Source organism: Arvicola amphibius, chromosome 10 (genome assembly GCF_903992535.2).
Source record: "Arvicola amphibius chromosome 10, mArvAmp1.2, whole genome shotgun sequence".
NCBI classification, from domain to species: Eukaryota; Metazoa; Chordata; class Mammalia; order Rodentia; family Cricetidae; genus Arvicola; species Arvicola amphibius.
The window spans coordinates 46,348,960-46,372,310 of NC_052056.1; the positions used below are offsets into that span (position 1 = coordinate 46,348,960).

General features: G+C 41.2%; 1 protein-coding gene across 1 annotated transcript in view; it reads left to right on the forward strand.

The window, feature by feature from the left end:
• Nucleotides 1-19,433, forward strand: part of Ccdc80 (coiled-coil domain containing 80) — a 33,754-nt gene extending 14,321 nt beyond the window's left edge. Inside the window, exons 4-8 of the mRNA XM_038345535.1 lie at nucleotides 8,707-8,843; nucleotides 10,707-10,855; nucleotides 15,421-15,524; nucleotides 17,920-18,000; nucleotides 18,945-19,433. Of these exons, the coding sequence (XP_038201463.1) occupies nucleotides 8,707-8,843; nucleotides 10,707-10,855; nucleotides 15,421-15,524; nucleotides 17,920-18,000; nucleotides 18,945-19,291 (818 nt within the window). The 3' untranslated portion in view covers nucleotides 19,292-19,433. The remainder of the gene's footprint in view (nucleotides 1-8,706; nucleotides 8,844-10,706; nucleotides 10,856-15,420; nucleotides 15,525-17,919; nucleotides 18,001-18,944) is intronic.
• The last annotated feature ends 3,918 nt before the right edge of the window (nucleotides 19,434-23,351 follow it).

Below are 23,351 nucleotides of genomic sequence, written 5' to 3' on the forward strand. Positions count from 1 at the left end.
TTCCTGCTTGCACAACAAGTGCTCTTGCCTGCTGGTCTACCTCCGCAGCCCTGATAGCTTCTTCTGAAGGAATGACTGTTTAAGGGTAATTAACAAAAAGGGTGGAATACAACAACAAGCAGAGACATTTTATATGAATAAGAAATACACACTGATAACTTTTAATTTTGTTTTGTTGTTTTGAGTCATGGTTTCTCTGTAGCTTTGGAGATTGTCCTGAAATTAGTTCTTGTAGACCAGGCTGGCCTCAAACTCACAGAGATCCACCTGCCTCTGCCTCCAGAGTGCTGGGATTAAAGGTGTGTGCCACCACTGTCTGACAACACACACTGATGAATTTTAAACTAACATTTATAAAGAATGACAGAATACATTCTAGCCTAAAATATTTTTTCTTCGATTTTATTGAAGAGAACTATGCTATATGGTGAAGCACACCATCATCAGTATCCACAGTGATCCCCAAATCCTACTTTCCCTTTGAGGCAATCCAACTGATCCTCTGACTCCAACTGTTGTTTTCATCTGTGGTTACAAAGTCAGGCAACTGCCTTTTTCTAGACCTCACCGCCCTTACTTAGTAAGGCAGAGAGTCTGGGTGAGTGGATTTCCACACTGTCTGGGTGTTTCCTGTGTGTGCATACAGTCTCTGATTACCAATAATATCCAGAGAGGCTACAAAGCCTAGCACCCACTCACTCCTCTTATTCCACCACTCTTGGCCTTAAAGATTAAATGGAGCATGGTTAATATCAACCCGTGATAATCAAGGGGGAGATAAAAAGTATATAAGTCAAATGTGCAAAACAAGTCATCAGAGAATGTGGTGGAAGGGGAAGTGATTCCCTGTCAAAAGATAAGCAGATGAAGAAAATGTGGTATATAAACCTGAAGGAATTTTAATAACCATTAAGAAAAACAAAATTTGTAGAAAATGGGTGCAACCAGAAATCATGCTGAGCAAAATGAGACAGACTCAAAAAGACAACCAAATTTTTTTCTCTCAGATGCAGAAGTTAAATTTAAACTTTTATGTGTATGTGTGTATGCACAGCTGCCATAAACAAGGATAATACCATAAATGGCAGAATAAATTTAAGTAGTGGGTGTGTTGGTGGAGAAGCCCTGGCAAATCAAATTTATATTGTTCTAATTTTGGAAACTGGAATATTTTACCTTTAACTTTTGAAGGAGATGGTACATTTGACACCATTTATATAAGAAGTTATACATAGATGGTTCTTGAATCTATGCCTGATCCTTTCACCCTATAACTCCGTGTCCTCCGCAGGCCACCATATGTACAATTCCTTCTTTACTCACTGTGCTTCCTTATGCAATTACAGATAACTACAACCATGTCCTTTCTATTTGTTATATATAAATATACATTGTATATATATAAAACATATATATATATACATGCATATACATATATATGGAAAGGGAGTGAGAGAGCATCACTAAGTTGCCCAGGGTAGCCTGGAACTCACTCTCTAGTCCAGATTGGCCCTGAACTTGGCATCCTCCTGCCTAAGCCTCCGAGATTACAGATGGGCATCATCAATGTGTTGAGAGAGGTCGTAGTTCTGATATTGAAAATAGAAGCTGGAGCACAGTGTATGGAGAAAGTTTTAATAGATATATTAGTTGAGATACACTGGGTCCACAACTTTAATGGTCTTACATGCTATGGTAAGAATTCAGGTTTTCTTCTGTAAGCTAGCTTTCCGTCCTTTGAGTTCCTTACAGTTAGGTAGGTAACCTGTTACTCGGCCTTATTATGAGGACTTCTGATTTGATTGGTCTGGATCCAAAGACTGTAATGGTAAGCTTCCAGGAACTGTGATGAAAGTGGGTGATGCATTCCACATATCAAAAAAAAAGAAAGAAAAGGCAATGACCATGAACTCTACAGCATGGACGGGCTCACTGTGAGCCTTGTCAGTTTGATTGCTCACCTTCCTGGACTTAGGGGGAGTTGGGAGGACCTTGGACTTAACATAGTGAAGGGAACCCTGATGGCTCTTTGTCTTTGGAGAGGGGTGGAGTGGGGGTATGGGTGGAAGGGAGGGGAGGGGAGGGGGAGGAGGAGGGGAGGAGACGGAAATCTTGAATAAAAAACTGAGAAAAAGAAAAAAAAGAAAAAAAAAGAAAAACAGCTAGTGAGGAGAGGAGGTGCTGCAGCCGTAGTAGAAGGTGAAATGGTCCTGGAGTTAGGACTTTATAGATGCCAAGTGCAGCTCTTGTCTCCAAGGAAATAATGGAGCCCACGATGGTATAAATAGGAGAAATCATTGTCTGCGGACATAGATTCAGGTCACCTTGAATGACATACTCTAATGCAGAAGATGTTATGTGAACTTTTATAGTCACAGAACAAAAGAAAACTCCTAAATCAATGTGTTTATCAAATACACTGGTGATGAGATCTCGTTGGTAGTTACAGCAGATCAGGACACTCTCTTGGACAGGTTACAGGTTTGTGTGTGTGTGTGTGTGTGTGTGTGTGTGTGTGTGTGTGGTGTGTGTGTGTTCATAGACCAGCCTGGTCTCAAAATTACAGAAATCTGCCCACCTTTGTCTCCAGAGTGCTTGGATTAAAGGTATGCACCTCCACGCCTGGCCTCCCCATCACAGTTTTGAGACAGGCTCCCTCACGGAACCTTGCTTGCCAATTGCTTAGACTGGTAGCTCGTACTGCCTCATGCTCAACTTTCAATGTGTGGCCTAGAGGTCCAAACCCAAGCCCTTCTGCTTGCGTGGCAAGCTCTGTACCAGATGAGTCATCGTCTCAGCGCCAGATGTTATCTTTTAACATCCTTAGCTTCAAGATTGGTGGAAGCCGGAGACCTGCTGAGTAACACATTCCAGGGGTTTTACTAATGGTCAGAAAGATGCCAGGTCAAGTAAGCTGGGGAGTAAGTGGCCACGAAGGAAACTAAAGATAGCCCGAGATAGTTCTGTCTCTTAATCTGCCACATTCCATCTCTCCACAACAACATCATTCTAGTCAGTCATTGGTCAGTCACCAATCAGCCGGAGTCTGCACACTCTCAGCATAGATATGGCTTCCTTAGAAAATGTCCGTTCACCACTTGAACTTAGGGGAAGGGGAGAGAAAAAGAAACCATGGATGCCACAGGGAGGAGGCAATCCTAGGTGGGGGTTTTGACCGTAATGCCAAGCATACAATAGCTTAATAGCTTATAATTGAAACTAATTTTTTTTTAGTTCTACTGTACTGTCTATAGTCACTCAAATACACGAAGAAACTTACTGTAGCACAGTCTGAATTGAGTCATTGGCTTTGGGGATTCTTTTTTTTCTTCCCCCCCCCCCCAAAGACAGGGTTTCTCTGAAGGGTTGGAGCCTGTTCTAGAACTAGTGCTTGTAGACTAGGCCCTGGCCTCGAACTCACAGAGGTCCACCTGCCTCTGCCTCCCTAGTGCTGGGATTAAAGGCGTGCACCAACACCGCCTGGCTGGCTGGGGATTGGGATTCTTAAAGGACGAAGAACCAGGCAAACATTCCTCTTCTAGGCTAATGGTAATAGTGAGAAACAGTGTTCACCTCCTCTGGCTGGCCGTTCCCTGGATAATCCTAGTCCAAATATCACAAAATGGATGTGGATATTTGAGCCATTTTAGCTGGACTAGGAGAATGGTTTACAGGACTCCCTTAAAGGGGGTCTACTTTCAGGCCTTAAAGCACTTCCCAAGGACTAGACAGAAGTGGATATGCTTCCAAATCTCCACTTTCTAGGTTGCTTCCCGGTCTGAAGAGCAATATTAACCCAGCTCTGATTTGCACAGAACATGGAGGATAGCAGAGAGTTGTGGCTAGGGCAGGCAGCAGCAGGCAGGAGGTGGCCTCGCTTGCACCTTCCTCAGAATTTGGCCTGGAGCAGGCCCCGCCCTCCACCCTCCTTCAATCCAGCGGGTTGATCAGGGCCTTCATTGTTTTCCTTGGGCAGATTTTTCTCCTTAGGCAAAACACGTAGACATTTCAGTAGCCTGAGAGTGCAAAATGTTTTATTTCTAATGTTTGGCTGGATTATTTCTGCAAACATTTTGCTGGAGAGGAGAAACCGGATTGTGAAATCAGCTTCTCGCCAGTTAGAACAAAGTTTGCCTGAGATCTTGAACGGGAGGGGCCCTGGTGGCCAACAGTCGTGAGGTGTTTGTGTGCCACCGAGAGGGTTGCCTGGAAATAAATCGTATTGTTGAGTCCTGCCCTCATTTTACTTCTAGTTATCAGTGTGGACTTGAGTAAATCTGTTCTTTCTCCGAGTCTGTTACAGACTGTAGTCTGGAGACAGAGACCTTGATTCTCTGTGTTTTGAATGTAAGGAAGTTAATGGAAAGTCGGTTCCTTTCCTCCGTTTCTATGAGGGAAAAAAAGTATGCAAGGAAGGAAAAAGGGTGAATTTGAGTTTGCTTGTCATTTGTTTTTGCTTTTAGAAACAGGGTTTCTCTGTGTCTTGTCCTGTCTCTGGCTATCCTGGAATTCACTCTGTAGATCAGGCTGGCCCAGAACTCACAGAGATCCGCCTGCCTCTGCCTCCTTATAAGGCAGGACTAAAGATGTGCACCATCACTGCCCAGCTCAAAGGGTGAATTCTGAGCTCTAAGGTGGTTGACTCACAGGGCTGTCAGTTTGGTGGTGAGAGAGTGTCTTTTATAGCTACTTGCTTTGCCCAACCTCACACCCACTTTTGCACTTGAGCTGTGCCCTGGCAGGGGTGTGACGGAGTGAAAGTTGGCTGTGTTTTAAGGAGAACAATTCTCAGGGAGGAGAATCCAGCTCCAGACACAGAAAACTCTGCTCTGAAAACAGGTGGAGCTGGACAGCATCCACCACCCCGCCTTGGATTCGTCCTCAATGACGTAATGGAGCCAAGATTCACAAACCTCTCTCAACAGTATATGATGTAAAACCTCCTCTTGGTTACAAATGTTCAACTATAGGGTTCAGCTGGTCTAGGTTGGTTAGGTTTGTGTATGTGCCTGTACTCAGCTACATGTCAACTGGGTGTATCTGCTGACCTCCTCTGGAATGCTTTTATCATTGGGGCAAAGGAAGTGAGCCTTGGCTCAAATAGTACCAGGCTGAGTGCCTTGATTAAGCTTGTGTGAACATGTCCTTGTGTCCCTGGTAGAGGCAAGAACCATAAAATACATATCTTCCTTCATGTCAGCTGTATTAAGAATCTACTGGTACACATGAGTTCAGAATCTCAAGGTAAGGACAGTTCAAGTCTTTCACCATAAGGGATGGAGGGGTTGCAGTTTGGGCAACGATAGAGATAGATATAGGGAGGGTAAAGAATTGGGATCATTAAAAAAAAAAAAAACCTGTTACATTCTCCACCTTTCTTCTTTGCAGCAACTGACTTGGTTTTGTGACTTTACCTGTTAGGTATTAATGTTCTGATTTGGTTCTACTTAAAGTTTACACTCTCAAACTCTACCCAAGTTACTGACCCCTGAACCTAGCACCAGCACAGGAACGATTCAGAGCTAGTGTTAAATATTTTATTAAATAAATAAAACCCAAATGAACATATGTACAAGGCCAGGCCACTGAGATGACTCAGAATGCATAGGTACTTGTCACTCAAAAGTCTGGTGACCCGAGTTTAATCTCCTCGGATTATTATTATTATTATTATTATTATTATTATATTTCCATGGAGAGGTGGAAATATAGAACAGATTGCACAAACTTGTCCTCTGCCTTCCCAGTGAACCAAGGTATAAACATCCACTCACACACATACATAAAATAATAATAATAGCAATAATAATAATAATAACAACACAACTTTTTAAAAGAGTTCAACGCTATCTTCATCTATAGAAGAAATTCAACACAGGTCTTGGCTACTTGAGATCCTGTTATAAAAATAAGCAAAACAAAATAACAGCAAATACCCTCAAAATTATAATTCCTAGGTGAAGATAAAGCCTGTTTGTAAAGATTTAGAATATTAACTGCAAAGGATAATTTTATTTTGCATAATCTTATTAACATATTAATTATGCACAATAATAGGTATGTGTGTGTGTGTATCCCAATTAGTTTCACTAGTGCTGCTTAGAGAAAAATGGGTGAGAGGTTGCTTATAGAAACATGGGGATCTTCACAGTGTTTACACTGAAGAAAATGGCCTCTCCTTCCCCTCAACCTTTAACTATAATGAAGCTTGATAGAACAGCAGAGCTCTATAATCCTTTCAGTCAGTGCCTAGGCATAGGTGGCACTATCTTGCACAGGCAATGATGCTGGCATTTTCTTTTGCCTTAATTTTTTTTACCAAGCATAATATCATACTACACATTTAATTCTGCAACTTACTTTCTATGCTGAAGAAGATATACTAAAAACAAAACTACTATATCAATGTAACAATTTTAAGTAGTATATATTTTGCCAATGACAACAAACTGTATAACTGAAAACATAGGTATGTGACCTACAGAATATGTCTGTTCATACCTTTTTTCATTTGTTCATACAGTGGTTGATCCTCATACAGCTCCTTAGGTCCTGTGTCTATGAATCACTTCAATGAAGCACTGTTTCAACTTTGGAATTGAAAACAGATTTCTTTCTGCTTGTGCTTTGTTTTGGAGAAATCAAGCTACTAGTTTATATTTTTTTCAAGTAGCTTAATCAAATGAATCAGAGTAACAATTTAACTGTAATTGTCCTCTTACCAGGAAGGTACTGTTCATTGTGTCCACAATGATAACTGAGACTCTTTGTGCTAATATTTATGTTGTCATATAATCACTAATTTTATTTTCCCAGGTTTATTCTTAATATGAGGGATTATTTTGAAGATACAGTTTTAGGCAGAGTTGAGGGAAATGCTAATCTGTTTTGAAGATGCCTTTTAATTTACCATGGGGTTGTATACTGATAAACCCGTGGTGACCTGGAATATTACGATACAGACACACATTTAGGGTGTGCCTGCAAAATGGCACAGCAGATTATGACTCTTGTATGAAGACTTCATGCCTGAATTTAATTCCTTGTTCCTACAGGTGGTCGGATAAAACTGACTCTTGTGGGAACCAACTCCAGAGAGTTTTCTTCCGCATCCATGCTGTGGCATGCACACATGGCACCTGCACACACACATACACACTTAAAAATAAGAATTGCACTTAACCTTCTGATTTTCTAAGCTGTGATGCACAGCCTAGTAATGCTACCTTGGGCTACAGATACAGTTGCTACCCATGATCAAATGAACTCTGCAGCCTTGTCATCATGAAAGAATATTAGGGAAAGATCCCAGTTCAAAACACAGCTTCCCTGAGCAGCCTTATCACTCTCTATCACAAAGTTGGACAAGCTTTTTAAGTCAAACCACAAGTTAGTGACAGTCTGCAAAGTTGTCCTGTCCTTAGAAATGTTTAAATACTTTCCAGATATGTAATTTGCATGTTGAGCCACAGAGATACCTTGGGTCTTGTGTTCTGGCTGGCTTTATGTCATCTTGACACACACAAGCTAGAGTGTGAACCTCAGTTGAGAAGATGCCCCCAACTGATTGCCTGTGGGCAACCCTGTGATACAGTTTTGTGATTGGTGATTGGTGATGTAGGTGGCATGACTGTGGTCTTTGTGGTGCCATCCCTGGGCTGGTGGTCCTCGGTGCTATAAGAAAGCAGGCAGAGAAAGTCAGGAAGAGAAAGCTAGTGAGCAGCATCCTTCCATGGCTTCTGCATCAGTTCCTAGTTGAATTCCTACTCTGACTTCTCGCAGGACTCTGCTGTGAAACTGTAAGCTGAAATCAACCCTTTCCTCCCCAAGATGCTTTTGGTCACAGTGCTTTATCTCAGCAATAAAATCCCTAACTAAGTAAGACCCTGAATTTCATGTTTCCCATTTACTCAAGAACAATTCTAGCCGGGCAGTGGTGGTGCACACCATTAAGCCCAGCACTCGGCAGGCAGAGGCAGGCGGATCTCTGTGAGTTCGAGGCCAGCCTGGTCTACAGAACTAGTTCCAGGACAGGCTCCAAAACTACACAGAGAAACCCTGTCTCAAAAAAAAAATTATAATGGTTTTCCTAACTGAAAATTTGCATGATGCTTAGTCTTCCAAAACTCTTAAAGGCAAAACTTGCATAGTGAAGACTTTAACTTCTAGAGTCAAAAGGAACCTGGGACTAGTTTTGAGCATAAACTCTTTATTTTTCTCTATGGTGTGTATTTACTGAACTCCAAAGTTAATTATATGCTAAAAGAGGAACAGACACAGGCTTCAGACTCAGAATTATCTATAGTGGAAGTGAACTTTAACAAACATGTCTGGTCTACTTTCCTGGCAATTTAGGTGAAGACTCATATCCTGGCAGGATGGACAGTTCACTAGGAATGCTAGACAGTCTTAAGGCTAACACTTCCGATTCTCATGGCTAGAGTGGGTTAAGATGGTTTTGCCATCATTAGTGAAGTGGTTTTTTAACACTATTTTCCATATTCCTTATTATACTTATCAATTCACTATAGAACTGTTTTCATTTAATTTAATAGTATTGTTTACACATATTGAGAGTAAAGTATTTATAACTGGGGAGTACTAGCTAGCTTGGGCTGGATGAAAGTTACGCTTCTCCACTCAGTCTCTTCTCAAGGTTTCCTCTTTTGCCATACTCATTTTTATTCACATTTCATTGGCCTTAAGATAATGAGAAACCTATGCGTGTGGTGGATGATGAGGACTTGGGAGACCAACATCTCATTGGCGAGCTGAGGAAAGAGTACGGAATGACCTACAATGACTTCTTCATGGTGCTGACAGATGTGGACCTGAGAGTCAAGGTACAGATTCTTGCTGTGGATGATGTGGTGCAATTCCTTGAAATAGAAACTATGGTGCCCTATGGTCAATGGATTCACTAGATGTATAATTGAGCACATACTATGCCATAGCGGTCAGGTTCTGAAGTGACCCACGTATTTCAGTTGTCTTACGATTTTGCATTCAGAAATGATATATTCGGGAAAATACTGGCTTGAGCTGCGCTTTAGGCAGCCCAGCCACATGACTCAAGCTGAATCAATCCTCCCGCCACACAAACGTTGTGAATTTATCAGTTGTTAGTTAAATGACTGTGGTGCTCCAAGCCCTGAGAATAAAAGAGAAGGAGGAATTCCTTCCTTTATGAAACCTGCACTTATCCCAGGACCCATTGTGGAAAATCCTCATTTAAGATTAAAAAAAAACTGCAAGGATTTTTTATCTACTTTCGTCCCAGAGGGACAAAATTTCTAACCCATCAAAAACTGGGTTACACAGTCATAATAATACAAAATATCTAGCTTTAATTGGCACTTTCCTTTCACCAAGCACCTTGCTCAAAACTATGTAATTCTTGTTGTAAAGATGTAAAATGAATACCAATATCTTTCTTGTCTGACAGAGAGAAAAAGTATAACCCCTGAATGGATAAGTGACTTTTTAAAGTTGATCCAACTAGAATTAGATTTCATCCCCATAGTGGCTAGCTACAGATCTCATTGCCTTCATCATTCTGGGATGCTGACACTATAGTAAGATCTCTGGGGAGGGGTGCCATCTGCAACATCGTGACAGTTGACTTTTCCTGCAGTGTTTTTGTGGTTTGGGGGAGAGATCTCTCCATTAATGTGTTGTGTACAAGTGTTTCCTTATCTCCAGCAGGAGAAGTTGGACTAGATTATCCCTAAAATGAAACCCCACTGGGGAAAAGTTGTGAGCCACACTCAGATGGTCCCTCATATTGGTTCTTCTCAGCAGGGCCCATCTCCACATCAGGTGACTTTTAAATGTATGGGTAGCTGGGATCCAAGGAAATGAATTTCAATGCCTTTAAGTTGGATCCCAACTTGTTTTGATGGAGGAGGGTCATCTGTCTATGTGTTACTTTCATTGGTTAATAAAGAAACTGCCTCGGCCCTTTAATAGGACAGAAAATTAGGTAGGCAGAGTAGACAGAATAGAATTATGGGAGAAAGAAAGCAGAGTCAGGCAAACACCTCAGGCAATAGCCATGACTCTCCTCTCCGAGACAGCCGTAGGTTAAGATCTTTCCTGGTAAGCCACCACCTCGTGGTGCTATGCAGATTACTAAATATGGGTTAAAGCAAGATGTGAGAGTTAGCCAGTAAGAGGCTAGAACTAATGGGCCAGGCAGTGTTTAAAAGAATACAGTTTCTGTGTAATTATTTCGGGTGTAAAGCTAGCCGGGTAGCAGGATGCAGCCCACTGTTCCTTCTACACTGTTTCCCAGAACAGGTGAGCAAAGAGGACCTGATGTTAAATGACTCAATAAAACAGGATTTGATGGAAAAGTCAAGTTAAAAATCCTACCATCCTATTCCATGTAGTTCTTTCTCTATGTTAGTATACTGTTCTTCACTTCTCTGATTGTGTTACAAACAGGAACCAGATTAGTCCCACGCATGTGGGTGTGAATGTAGGGTTTATATGGTAAGGAAGATATAAATTGTTTCTAGTAAAAGAAGGCAAGAATGATTGTTCATAAACACATTAATTGCTTCCTGAAGTCCAAATTTCAAGCAATTGGAAGAGAGTACTCTTGCAAAAGAATATCTATAAACCATCAAACCCTCTAGACTCCAAATCAAAAGATTTCCCCAGACCTCGCTGGAATTATATGTACTCTATGCTTTCTTAAACAGCAATACTATGAAGTTCCAATAGCAATGAAGTCTGTGTTCGATCTGATCGATACTTTCCAGTCCCGAATCAAAGACATGGAGAAGCAGAAGAAGGAGGGCATAACCTGCAAGGAGGACAAGAAACAGTCCCTGGAGAATTTCCTATCCAGGTACACGATCTTTGCATTCCCAGGAGAGGCTAGTGCAATTTTGCCTGGAGTGAGCCCAGAACCAAAGAAACACAGCACTTTGCATATGCTTCTGGGAGGGTGCTTGTCTATTTCTGAGCACTCTGCCTGCTGGGTTTAGTCGTGTGTGTGTGTGTGTGTGTGTGTGTGTGTGTGTGTGTGTGTGTCTGAAAATGGTTCTGGTTGCAAGGTTCCAACTAGGAAGGTTGATTTGGTGATACTGAATGGGTTTCTTCAGTTCCTTTTTTTTTTGTACAAAGCATAGAATTCAGAACTTCCACAGGGACTGCTTCACGCAGTCAGTGAATCTGAGAAGCCGTGTTCATGACATTCTGTTTTACATGAGTGTACTTTCATTTCTAAGTGTGATTTGGTACACTGTTTGAGTTCCACTTCCTTACAACAAAACAAAAAGAGCCTTACTAAAACCCTAAAAGTAGGAATCCCTTTGACCGAGCTTCAGGATTCTCTGGGGAGTATTATGTACTCAGAGCTCTTTGCTAGCAAGGAGGGAGGCATACCCCCCAAAAAGAGAGTTAAAAAAATATGACTTTCCCAACGTTGGGTGAAAATTTCACAGGGACTTTGAGGCTCTAAGAGAGACAAAATTGAAAATACACCCTTAACAGAAAAAAACCACAGAGACCGCAATACAAGTTTCACCCTAACTGTATACACCTCACGGTTGAGGGCCTCCAGAAATGAAACAAGTGTTTGCTGGAAGCTCCATGGTAAATGCCTGTCACGTGGACTGAATCTTTACACACTGTCTCATGTCAGTCAGTGTCTCAAGAATTCAGGGATTAATAAGTGAATAATTAATAAGTGAATAACTTGACTTCCTGCAGGCTCAGGGGACTCAGGGCTCTTAGGGGATAGCATCTCATCTAAAAGAGGTCCGATTTATCATTCGCATGGGGATTCAGTCTGCAACACAATCATGATGCTGGCCCTGTGCTTTCTCACCTAAATCGCCTTAACAATCTTTTCCACTCTAAAATGAAAACAATGCTAGCAGGTGCCCTTCCTCCATCCGGAGTTGCTGTATACTCATTATATTGGTACCAAGAGCTTTACCTGCTATACATTCAGATATAAAATGTTGCTCATAGGTTCTTGTGCTTGAATATTTACAAATCCATCCCCTCACACTTGTGTTCACTTAGACTTCAACTTGCGCTATACTTCCTCATTATTCAATTGCACAACCTCATTTGCTGTTGCAAGTTTGTCATTAGGTCAAATTCTTTTAAAGTTCACAAGAACATGTATGTATGCATGTATGTATGCATGTGTACATATGCACTCACAGGTCTTATACACGGTTTCATAATTTCTGTAAGTCTGTATTACAATTGCTCTGTCATGTCCAAAAAACACTTTCCTTGAACTTAAAATCTTCCCATCCCCCTTTCATGGCAGACACCAAATCCCACTAACTAGCTGAAGACAGACTGACACTTGATGGCTGCTGGGAGAGTGGGAGTCGGTGTTTTTTAACAGTGACCCTTGGTGGGTTCACCACACTCCAGGGCAGGCCCTACTCCTAAGAGCAGCTGGACAATGCAAGTTCCACTTAATGGCTTTGTTGTTGTTGTTGTTGTTTTTGGTTCTTTGAGACAGGATTACTCTGTGGCTTTGGAGCCTGTCCTGGAACTAGCTCTTGTAGACCAGGCTACTGGCCTTGAAATCACAGAGTTCTGCTTGCCTCTGCCTTCCGGAGTGCTGGGATTAAAGGCGTGCACCACCACCGCCTGGCTAACACTTAAATCTTTTTAAAAGAAGAAAAAAAACTGGAAGCTGAGTGGGTAGGAAGTTATGGGTGGGAAGGTATAAATCTGGGAGTGTTGGAGGGTAGAGGATATGATCAAAATATACTATATGAAATATTCAAAGAATTATCTTAAAAATTTAAACAGAGTAGTGTATTGCTCAGAGGCAGGAAGAAAACAGCCCCGTGTTGGAATTCTGCCTTTATCTTTTTCTCACTCATCGATTGTGAGCTATTGGGTTGATTTTTTTAGCCACCTCAGGATTCGGTTTTCTAATTTGCACAATGATAATAAGTGTTCCTGTTCTTAAGATCATTGTGAAAGGGCAATTGGATATTAAAGGTAACAAAGGCCCAGGACTTAGCACAAAGCAAGTAACCAATAAATGGTTATTTACTATAACCTATAACTGTTATTTATTAATGGCTATTTCTGTATTCCAGCATGTTTGTTCAGGCCCTATACCACTCTGTGTTGGTGAGAGAAACTCAGAATTGAAATCCAGACAAAGAGAAAAAGGAAAAAGAAAAAAAAAACCCTGGGGGGAAAAATCCAATGACTAAGTCAATCCCTAAATGGGAATTTTCCTTAAATTTGCTGACTTGGTGAGACAGCGCAGACTGGTTTCAACTGATCAGACCCTGAAGGCAGTCTGGTCTTTAGCACTGTATTTTACACTATAATTACCCATCCCTCAGACAGAAGCCCCAAAGAGTGGCCAAATGCACACTAATTTGGTATGCCAGTGAAAAGAAAGCAAACACAAGCAGACTTTGTAGGGTTTCATTGACTGAGAAACTGAGGCGACAGAAGAACAATTTGCCTCAAATGGGGACCAAAACAGGGTCACAAGTCTTGTCATATACGGGCCTTGGATGCTATTTTTTTCAGTGTCTTGAGCTGGGGTCTTGAAACCCCCATATTGGAAGTCCAGTCACTCCTTATGGGAAGCACCGTTGTGTCTGAGACAAGGCGTCTCATCCCTGTCCCATCAAAACCTCATTCAGTGGCACAGGTAAACAAGTTGAAACAGACTTCACTAAAATAACTCAATGGCTCCATGTAGGCCAGAGAGGCTGGCCTGGTTAGATCCTGGCTGGGGGCCAGTTCTGGTCTGGCACTTCTCCTAAGGAAGCAGGGAAATCCAGAGACCAACCGAGCTTGTGACCCAGCAGCCGCCACTGTTCCCTTTCCCAGGAACCTCTGGACTGTCTCATATGCTCCTTTCCCTCCGTCTGTGCCAAAACATTCATCTCCTTATCCTCAGTGGAGACTTGTTTTTCTTTCCCTTTGGAGAAAAACAAGCAGAGGAAGCCAATGTAATGTCACAGCAAGCCATTCTTGGCAAGTCTTGGGAGACAGGCATCCATTCAGAGCTTGTATTTCATTTGACTATTATTGTCCCCCATCCCAAACCACTGTTCTCTCCAAGAGGCCATTTTCTTGAGCTCTCTTGTTCACTCTGAAGGGAGATAGGGCACATGCTCTCAGGGATTGTTAATCACTGCTGCTTGCCTGCACCTGAGGCAGAAAGCAACACCCCCATTCCATTTTTGAGACAACTATATTCACCGTTTCCTTGGAAGCATACTGTATGTGTTTCATACCACACTGGGGACCTGAGAGCATGACTGCAGCATCAGCATCCTTAAGCCTATATTTGGGTACCACTTTAGATTTACTAGTTGTGCAGATCATCCACTTCTTTGTGTCTCTCTCATCATTCATAAACTGGGGAAAATAAAGCCTGCTTTCTTGAGCTCTAGTGAGGAACATTTACTGTGTCATGAAAGTGAGTTTTAAAATGACACCCTGACACAAGAATCAAATCGTTGTCATGGGAATGGTGATGGCTGATGCCTAGGGCATGTTAATGACAGGTTTTGAAACAGGGAGCTGAAAAATGAAGACACAATTTCCTAGATCCACGCCATCATAAGGATGGCATACTGATGGTTCTGCAATTTAATTTTGTAACAGCCCTCTGAAGGAGACACTGATATTTTCAATTCCAGAAATGAGGGGAAAGTGACACTTAGTGACATGCTGGAAGACATCCAAAAAGTAGTGATAAGACACTTGAATTCAAGCTTCCACATGTAAGATAAATCTCCACTAGTGTACCATGACAGTCTTACTAACAGTAGAAGCTGGATTTGCCAAAATTCCCATGGCTTTTCCACTTCATGGGGGCAGTTGAACTGACTTCTGTTAATGATAATGAGATAAAGATCAGAATTTACATTTGCCTCTAGAATGACAACTGGCTACTAAAGAAAGCACACAGGCTTTTATTCTTCTGAAACCTCTTTAACCCTTAGTGACTTTTCACTTTCCTTCTTGCTGCCACGGTCATCCACGTCAAACTTAGCCGTCTTTCTCTTGCCCAATTCTTGTTTGCGTTCTCATTCCCCAATGCACACTGAACTCCACGGGGAACTCTGCTGGGGCTTCAATTCTGCAGTCTTGATTTGGCTGCCTCCCTTACAATTTTGACTAGTCTTTGCTATAACTGAGAGCTTCACTTTACCCGAAGTGACCTCATCATGCATGGTGACCAGGACCCAACATATCCAGCAGGAATACTGAAGTCTCAACAGAAAAAGGATGAGTATGTGGCAATGCAGTTTAATGGTTTTCAGAACCTGTGGGGGAGTTCTAAGGGCCAGGGAGTTTTATTCGGGGAATGGAAAAACCCAACAGCCGACGTTGCTCTTTCTTACACTGGCCTCTGTTGTATGAAGCAGTCACAGCAGCCTTGGGCATCTTTTCCAGGTTCCGATGGAGGAGGCGGTTGTTGGTGATCTCTGCCCCTAATGATGAAGACTGGGCCTATTCACAACAGCTCTCTGCCCTCAGTGGGCAAGCATGCAATTTTGGTGAGTGGGAGGCACCTCATTTCTGCTTTCCCATACCGCTCTCTTTCTGAATGGTTCTAAAATGAAACATAGGGCCTTGGCTCGTCCAAATATACCCAATCCAAATGTAGATTCCCAGTCACACATTCTATTTATTGAATTTGAAGTTGCTTTTCAAGTACTGTTTTAGTCAACTATAGGTCCCCTCACCTTCTTCTTTTCATATGCTACACTGACAGGCTGGGAAGTATCTACCGTTTTACTTACAATTAGTTTTGATTTCTTCTTACACACATCTCAAGATGATGAAATACAGGTACCATTGTTTATCTGATACTTGGGTACTAGCTGCTAACATTGGATGCCTCTCCATACACTGATCTTTGTTCTGGGAATTAATGAAACAGAACCTTACGTTGTTAGAGACAGGATCTCACTTTGGAACTCCAGATCCTCCTGATTTACCCTCCTGTGTGCTGGAATTATGGGTGTGTGTCACTGTGCCTGGTTCTGAACCTTATTAAGTCAAGTCAAAAAAGGAAAATAAAAAAAATGTTTCTCTTCTCCTTGCTGCAAATCCCTCAATGTTTTGAGAAATAACACAGCACCTTACTTACTAAACATTAGGCTAACGGAAAGCAGAAGGCACTAGTATCAGTTTTAATGTGACCGTAGAAACGTATGCTCAGTCCAGAGAACTTATTACTAGGTTCGGTGTGAAATGAGATGACGGTAAAGTCAGGTTGTCCGTGTCACCGCTGACCCCTGTGAGCTATGCAGCTGTGGAGAGCGACCTTGAATCCATAGATTTATGGAGGACTGGGTTCTGGTCATTGCAAAATCCATTACAACATTACAAATGAAGACTGTTTTGAGTCTTCCAGTAGGAAGTAGCTCTAAAATTGTACTTGATTCTTGAAGGAAGGGTCTTCAAAAGTTTTGTGAAGCATTATGTAGACCCAGCTCTGTGATATGGCTCAGTGTCTCTAAATTACAAGCACTTTTCAAGGGTAAGATGGAAAATGACTCAAAGGGAGGCAGAAAGCAAGCTCCAAATGGCAAGACCACTTAAGAATTTCTCACTCACCCTCCATTTATCAAGGCTAACAGTTTACAGCTTTCAACTTAAGAGTCTTGGGTGTGTCAATACTCTGAACAGTATTTACACTTTGGAGTCATCAATGGTGTTAATTATGGAAGATATTCTTAGAGCAACCAAGGATTCATCCTCATCACAGTAAAAATGTAAATCAAAACAAATTCCACCTCGGTAGCACGTATCGATAATCTCAGCACAGGGAGGCTCAGCCCATGGGTTTGTGAGTTCCAGGCCAGCCTGGGCTGTGGAGTGCCACCCGTGTCAAAAAACAATGATGACAAGTAAAACCATGGCTTGCTGCCTTTTCAATGATGCCTTTGCAAGGGCTAAGAGGTGGTGTTTCATTTTTTCTTCTAGCACAGAAAGCCTGTGCCACGGGAGTATAAGCCAAGCCTTTTGTTACAGGCAGGAAATGTGAACGAACCATGCTTTCCAAGAGTCACTAAACTCACGTTCTTCCCTTCTGGAAATACGTCGCACTGGGGTTCAGAATAGAACGCTTCACCTTTCTGGGAAAAGATAAAGGTGGAAAACCAAACAAAACAGTGGTTTGCCTTGATTCTAGCTCCTCCTTTCCAGGAGCCCTCCCACTAGGAAAGCTTTCAATTTTCTCCCCTGGGCAACATTACTCTACCTATCTTATCAGGAGCTCCAAGCTATTACACCATCCTGATGTTTTCTTTCTGAATCCTTCACAAGCTTTTCATCTTCAAAAGAATTCCAACCAGCTCTCGAGGCATGACCTTCCCTCCTCTATGGAAACCTTAGCTGAAGATGGGAAGCAAGCTGGGCTTGCCTGCTGCTTCCCTAGGGACCCTCTGCAGGAGAAAGAACCTGCCAGTCAAGGGAAACACCTGTGCTTACTCACCTGACATGTGTGGTTTTTCTGTCTGAGGGGAAGTTATCTGTAATCTGTGCGAGAACATCAGATTTAAGTTGTTTTTTTTTCAGAATAACCCATCACTGTGCTTAGCCCCTGTTAGGTAGTTTACTATTTTGCTACCAACAGCTTTGTATTTTGGTATTTTACAGTGAGAGTCATTTTAAGAGCAAATTCTTGTGTTTCTGTCCAACCCCTGACACATAAAGCCCCATGATTCTTGCTAATCTTAAAATCTGTAACCGGTCTTTTCAGTTAGTTTTAAGAGTGTTTCCTATCTTTTGGAAACATGGAAAACAGATTGTTTTACTTGGCTTTTTATGTTCTATATTCTTTTCCAACTTAAATTGACTTGAAAAATCATCAGATGTCAGATCTTTGGAATTAAAAGATGTTTTCAGGCCTTCTCTAATGTTGTGACTTTTTTCTTCTGTCAGGTCTTCGTCACATAACCATTCTGAAGCTTTTGGGCGTCGGAGAGGAGGTTGGAGGCGTCTTAGAACTGTTCCCAATTAATGGTAATCTTTTATTACTTTAAAATATTATAAATTAGTATTAAGTTTAATTAAATTACGTTAAACTATATGCGAGCAGGAAGTATACCTCAAAGAATGATATGTGTGCATAAACACGCTTGTGTGCCCATGATGTGTCTGGGGCAGGGGCTGGACTAAGAACTAATCTTGGTTTCGATACAAAATTATTCAAACTAACAATAAAAAAAATATCCATTTTTATTAGCAAAAGCATGCTTTTGTCGATAACAGGGTTGAAGGTTTTCAAAGTATTTTATGTTCTATCATTTAATTCCATGATTGTTTTATGAGGTTGTATCAACTCAATTTCCTTTCAAGAGATAAGGAAATGCAATAAAGAGCTCAGAGAAACTAAAGAATGACTACAGACTGAAGGCTGCAGAAGGCAACTCTTTCCTCCGATTGAAATAAGTGCCAGTGTGTGAAAGAGTTGGCAGAGTGCCAGAGCAGACCCCCCAAAAGCTTCTGTTCCCCCCTCTCTTTTTTCTTTTCACACATACTACTAGTTTAAATCCAGTCATCGGTTTTCAATATAATTGGTATTTTTCACCCTGGATGTCAAAACAAGCTTTCTATTGTCCCTTGAAAAGAAGCAAGCTAATTGGAAACCTGCCTAGAAATAGAAACATCATTGTTTGTCAGTGACAGATTGTAAAGATGTTGGTATTACAGGATTAAAATAAGGCCTGGGTTCTGTATTTCGCAACATTCTCAAAAGAGATGCCACGTGCCCCATAGTTTGACACTAACATCCTTGCACAACATAGCATAGAATTTCTAGTTGGATGCTTCCAGCAGAAAACTGAATTTTGAGCTAAAGAGAACAAGTTTGTGGGTCTTCTCTTACAGTGATTTCCTTTTGCATTGTTATGTCTATGAACTCTTGACTCTTTAATCCACGAACAACCTTTCCAATGCTCTTCCAGGGAGCTCCACTGTTGAGCGGGAAGATGTACCAGCCCACTTGGTGAAAGACATTCGCAACTATTTCCAAGTGAGCCCAGAGTACTTCTCCATGCTTCTAGTTGGAAAAGATGGGAATGTCAAATCTTGGTATCCTTCTCCTATGTGGTCGATGGTCATCGTGTATGACTTAATTGATTCCATGCAACTTCGGAGACAGGAAATGGCCATTCAGCAGTCACTGGGAATGCGCTGCCCAGAAGATGAGTATGCAGGATATGGTTACCATAGCTACCACCAAGGCTACCAGGATGGCTACCAGGACGACTACCGTCATCATGAAAGTTACCACCATGGATACCCTTACTGAACCCTATTCCCATCAAATTTCCCCTTCATCTGCTAACGCTATGTGTGGCGAGCTCCACAAGGGATGTCCTCCATACTCTATATCCCCTGCCCTTTTCTTTCAGTGTTCTTCCAAGATTAAAGGAATAGTAAACTTTCCCCTACTCATGAGTTGTATTGAGACATTTAAAAGAATTCTCTAACTTGAGAGGGGGATACCTGGTGCTAAATAATTGTAATGAAAAAAATAGTATTTCTCTTTTCTTATAATAGCTATGATTTGATATGCAAATTTCTACAAAGTGTTTATATATCTTTTCATCATTTTATATTAATTTGTAAGTGAAAACTATGTTAAAAAATAAAGATCACAGTACAGAAGTTTTCAGAAAACATCTGGATATACACAGAAGACAACAGATGCCTTTTTCTCCTTTTGTAGTTCTGACTGATCTAGAACTCACTGTGTAAACTGAGCTGGCTTCATACTCACAAGACTCCACTTGACTCTGCCTCCCAAATGTTGAAATTAAAGACACAAGTCACCCTGTCCGGCTACAGCTGGCTTCTAAACACTTGAAATGTCAGCCTAAAATTATTTACAACAGTTCTTTGCCATATGAAGTTCTTTTCTGAAACCTGGTAACACTAGAGTTATATTGGCCTTCAACTATAAAACAATGTTCATTATAAAAACACAATTGTCTAACTTGGTAGCATTTATAAAGCTAGTCTTTCTAGCTTTGAGGATAAAATATTACATGCAGAGGTTCTGTACTGATGTTGATTTTTTTTTTTTTGAGGGTGACTGAAGCCTTTCTTGGCTCTCAGCAGCCTAGGGGACAAGGTGCCAGATGGCCATCAGAATTACCTCTCAAATTTGCTGAAAGGAGTGAGTAAAATGAAATTAGATTTATTGAGAAAAAGTGTGAGAGATTCCCAAGAATTCCAGGGTGGGAGGGGGTTTTGAGAGACAGAAAACGGCTTTGGCTTTATGGAATATTGTTAATGGCAACTCTGAAAATTCACTTTAAGAAATAAATTTTGTTATTAAAAAAAAGATTGAGCTGTGTGCAGGGCCTTTGTAAAGGTGTTGGGGCAGAAACTAGATAAAGGCTGAGCACACTGTTGCTGAGCCGATGGAAACTCGTATGCCCTGTTGACCTGAGACATGATTGTGCACTGTTTGCCCAATCAGGGCAGTGTTGTGAGTTTTGGTCACCTCTATTCATTGTTTCAACCTTTGCTTGGTCTGCCAGCCATCTGCCTTGGCTGGATCTGCCAGCTGCCAGTCGAACGATTCTCGCTGTGCTCCCAAGTTTTGTGATCAACTTGTGGTTTACCATGAACCCTTCACTGCCAATGGGAGCTTGTCACTACCACAGCTACAAAATGTGCTGTAGTTTGTTTGTTTGTTTGTTGCAGAAACATGCCTGAATTTGAGAAGACCAACTCAGGAATGACTGGAAGACTTGGTTTATATACGTAATGATTTGACGTTACCATTCTTAATTAAAGTACCTTGAGCATTAGACTCCACTTAGTATAAGTGATTCAAATAATTTGTGCTATTTTCTATACACTCTGCTAGAGTCTATAACACAAAACTGGAGAAGACTTTTTTTTACACATAAACTCAGACAAGTAGAGAACAGGTACCAAGATCGCTAATTGGAGCAGTAGGTACAGCGATGGACAGAAAGGGAAGAAGAGGCAAGAGAGAAACACCCTTAAGTCCTAGATGGCTGTGTTCTCCTTTCTTGCTGCACTCTGTCCTTTGACTTTAAATGAAAGTCTTATATGAGTATGTTCTGTGAAGTCTGGGGAACAGTTTCAAATGCATGAACTTGGAGGACTTGAAAGTTGGCTCTTTGGTTGTGCACTTGCCCAGGATGCCTGAGGCTGTGGGTTTCTTTAATGCCCAGCAGTATAAACAAATAAAAATAATATATGAACTTGGGAAATTTTTGCCGGGTAATATCATTTTGCCTATAAAACATACAAAGTATTACGCCTAAATTCTAAAAGTACTTTGTATACTATATTGAAAGTACACCCATAATAACTATTAAAAGCATAAGTCTAAAAGGAATGAAAGTCTAGTGGTTATCGTCACAGCTGTTAGTAGAGCTGAGCTGTTTAGAGGCAATGCATTTCACCTAACCCATGTTTTCCTGAAGCAAGGGGCTTACTCCAAACCAGGTAAGCAAAGTAAAACCCAAGTAACATGCCACCTCCCTTGGTATTGCTCCTATCTTTGTGGAACTGGTCCTTAAAGCCGAAGTTTCTCTGCCAATACAGAGGGAAAAGATATAGCCACAGTCCCCTCAATATAAAGTTCTATAGGCACGGCAGAACTTTTCTAGCATTTCTCTTCCTCCTTGAGGCAGCTCCAAGACCGTCAGACAGTATTCAAGCAAAGAGGGACAAAGTGGGGGATATTCTTCCTACATGAATTTATGGCAAATAACAGGCTCAGTTGGAACATGAAGCTCTGTTTACAGATGAGTACACAGAACACATAAGGGAACTGTTAAGAAAGACATCTGAGAAGCAGGGCAAAATAGCCTACCTTCAGGGAAAAGTCGTGTTTCTATAAAAACACAGCCATACATTTGTATATTTGCATGGTAGCAGAAAGTCTTTACCTTTCTTCTTATTGATTTTCATTTCTTAAATTGTCATAAACAATATTTGGTTTCATTATATATTTTTAAACAAAATTGTTGATTTTTTTCCTACACTTTCCCAACCACACGGGCCTCCCTCATCCCCTTCCACCCACCAACCCACTCACTCCATCACTTCCTTCCGTTCCTTTTTGTTATTTTGTGTATTCTATATTGCCTCCACATCTCATTTCCCCTTCCTTTCTAGTTTCATACCCTATATTCATAATCACTCTCATATAAACAGCTTAACATAATACTTTCTAGTTTGCTTCATTTTCCTGCAAATCTCATTTTTCTTTACAGCTGAATAAAATCCCATTGTGTGTCATTCACATTGCCACTGTGAACAATGCAGCAGTAAGCATGGGTGTTTAGGGCTTTCTGTAATAGAGTAAGAGTCCTTTAGTATGGCACAGATGGACCCTATGATAGTTTATTTTACAAGTTTGAAAGCCTTTGTGTTTGTTTTCATAGTGGTTATATTGGGCTATGTAGGAGGATCAGAGGTCTTTGTACTCACAGAAAAGCATGAGGGAAACCCGGAATGTTAAACATACAGGGTTGTTCCCTTGAAGGGAGGCATGTATAATCCAGCAGTTCTCAACCTGTGGGCTGTGACCCATTTGGGGGCCGTTACATATCAGATATTTACATTAAGATTCATAACAGTAGCAAAATTACAATTATGAAGTAGCAATGGAAAAATTTTATGGTTGGGGGTCACCACAGCATGAGAAACTGTATAAAAGGGTCTCAACATTTAGGAAGGTTGGGAACCACTAGTATAACCTGTTATCCACCCAGAAGGCTAGAAACAGACATATTTAATAGCCTGATGTCCTTCGTGCTGTCTGACTCTTTAGACATGGGATCTTCCCCTAGACCTTTATCATAAACTTGTTTTTCCCATTGATCTGTAGAAATTATCTTTGTGGAGTTTGCAAGCCATTTCTACATAGTCATGCCCGGGTAGTCATGCGAACTATTTAGCCCGCTTTGTTCTCCAAAGAGATTTTTGTATACTTTGTTGTGCACATAGGATTGAGTTAATTATCACCACAATAAATTTCCACCAAATAGCGCTGTGTTTAAATATACATAAAATGAACTACTCAGGCTCAGACTCCAGAAGTTTGAACCAACACTGGGTACACAGTCATGTTCGGCTGAACTCTCTTCTTGTCTCCCTTTCCGTGCTGTGTTTTACATCCTAGATAGAACAGTGAGACAAGAGAAGGAAATACAAGGGAGACAGATAGGAAAGGAAGATGTCATCATATCCTAATTTGCAGGAGACATGAAATTATACATGAGAAAAGACTCCATCAAGAAACAGCTAAGGCTGACAAACATTTTCAGCAAGGAGGCAGGTTATAAAATTAACATTTCAGATCAGTAGTCTTCTTAAAC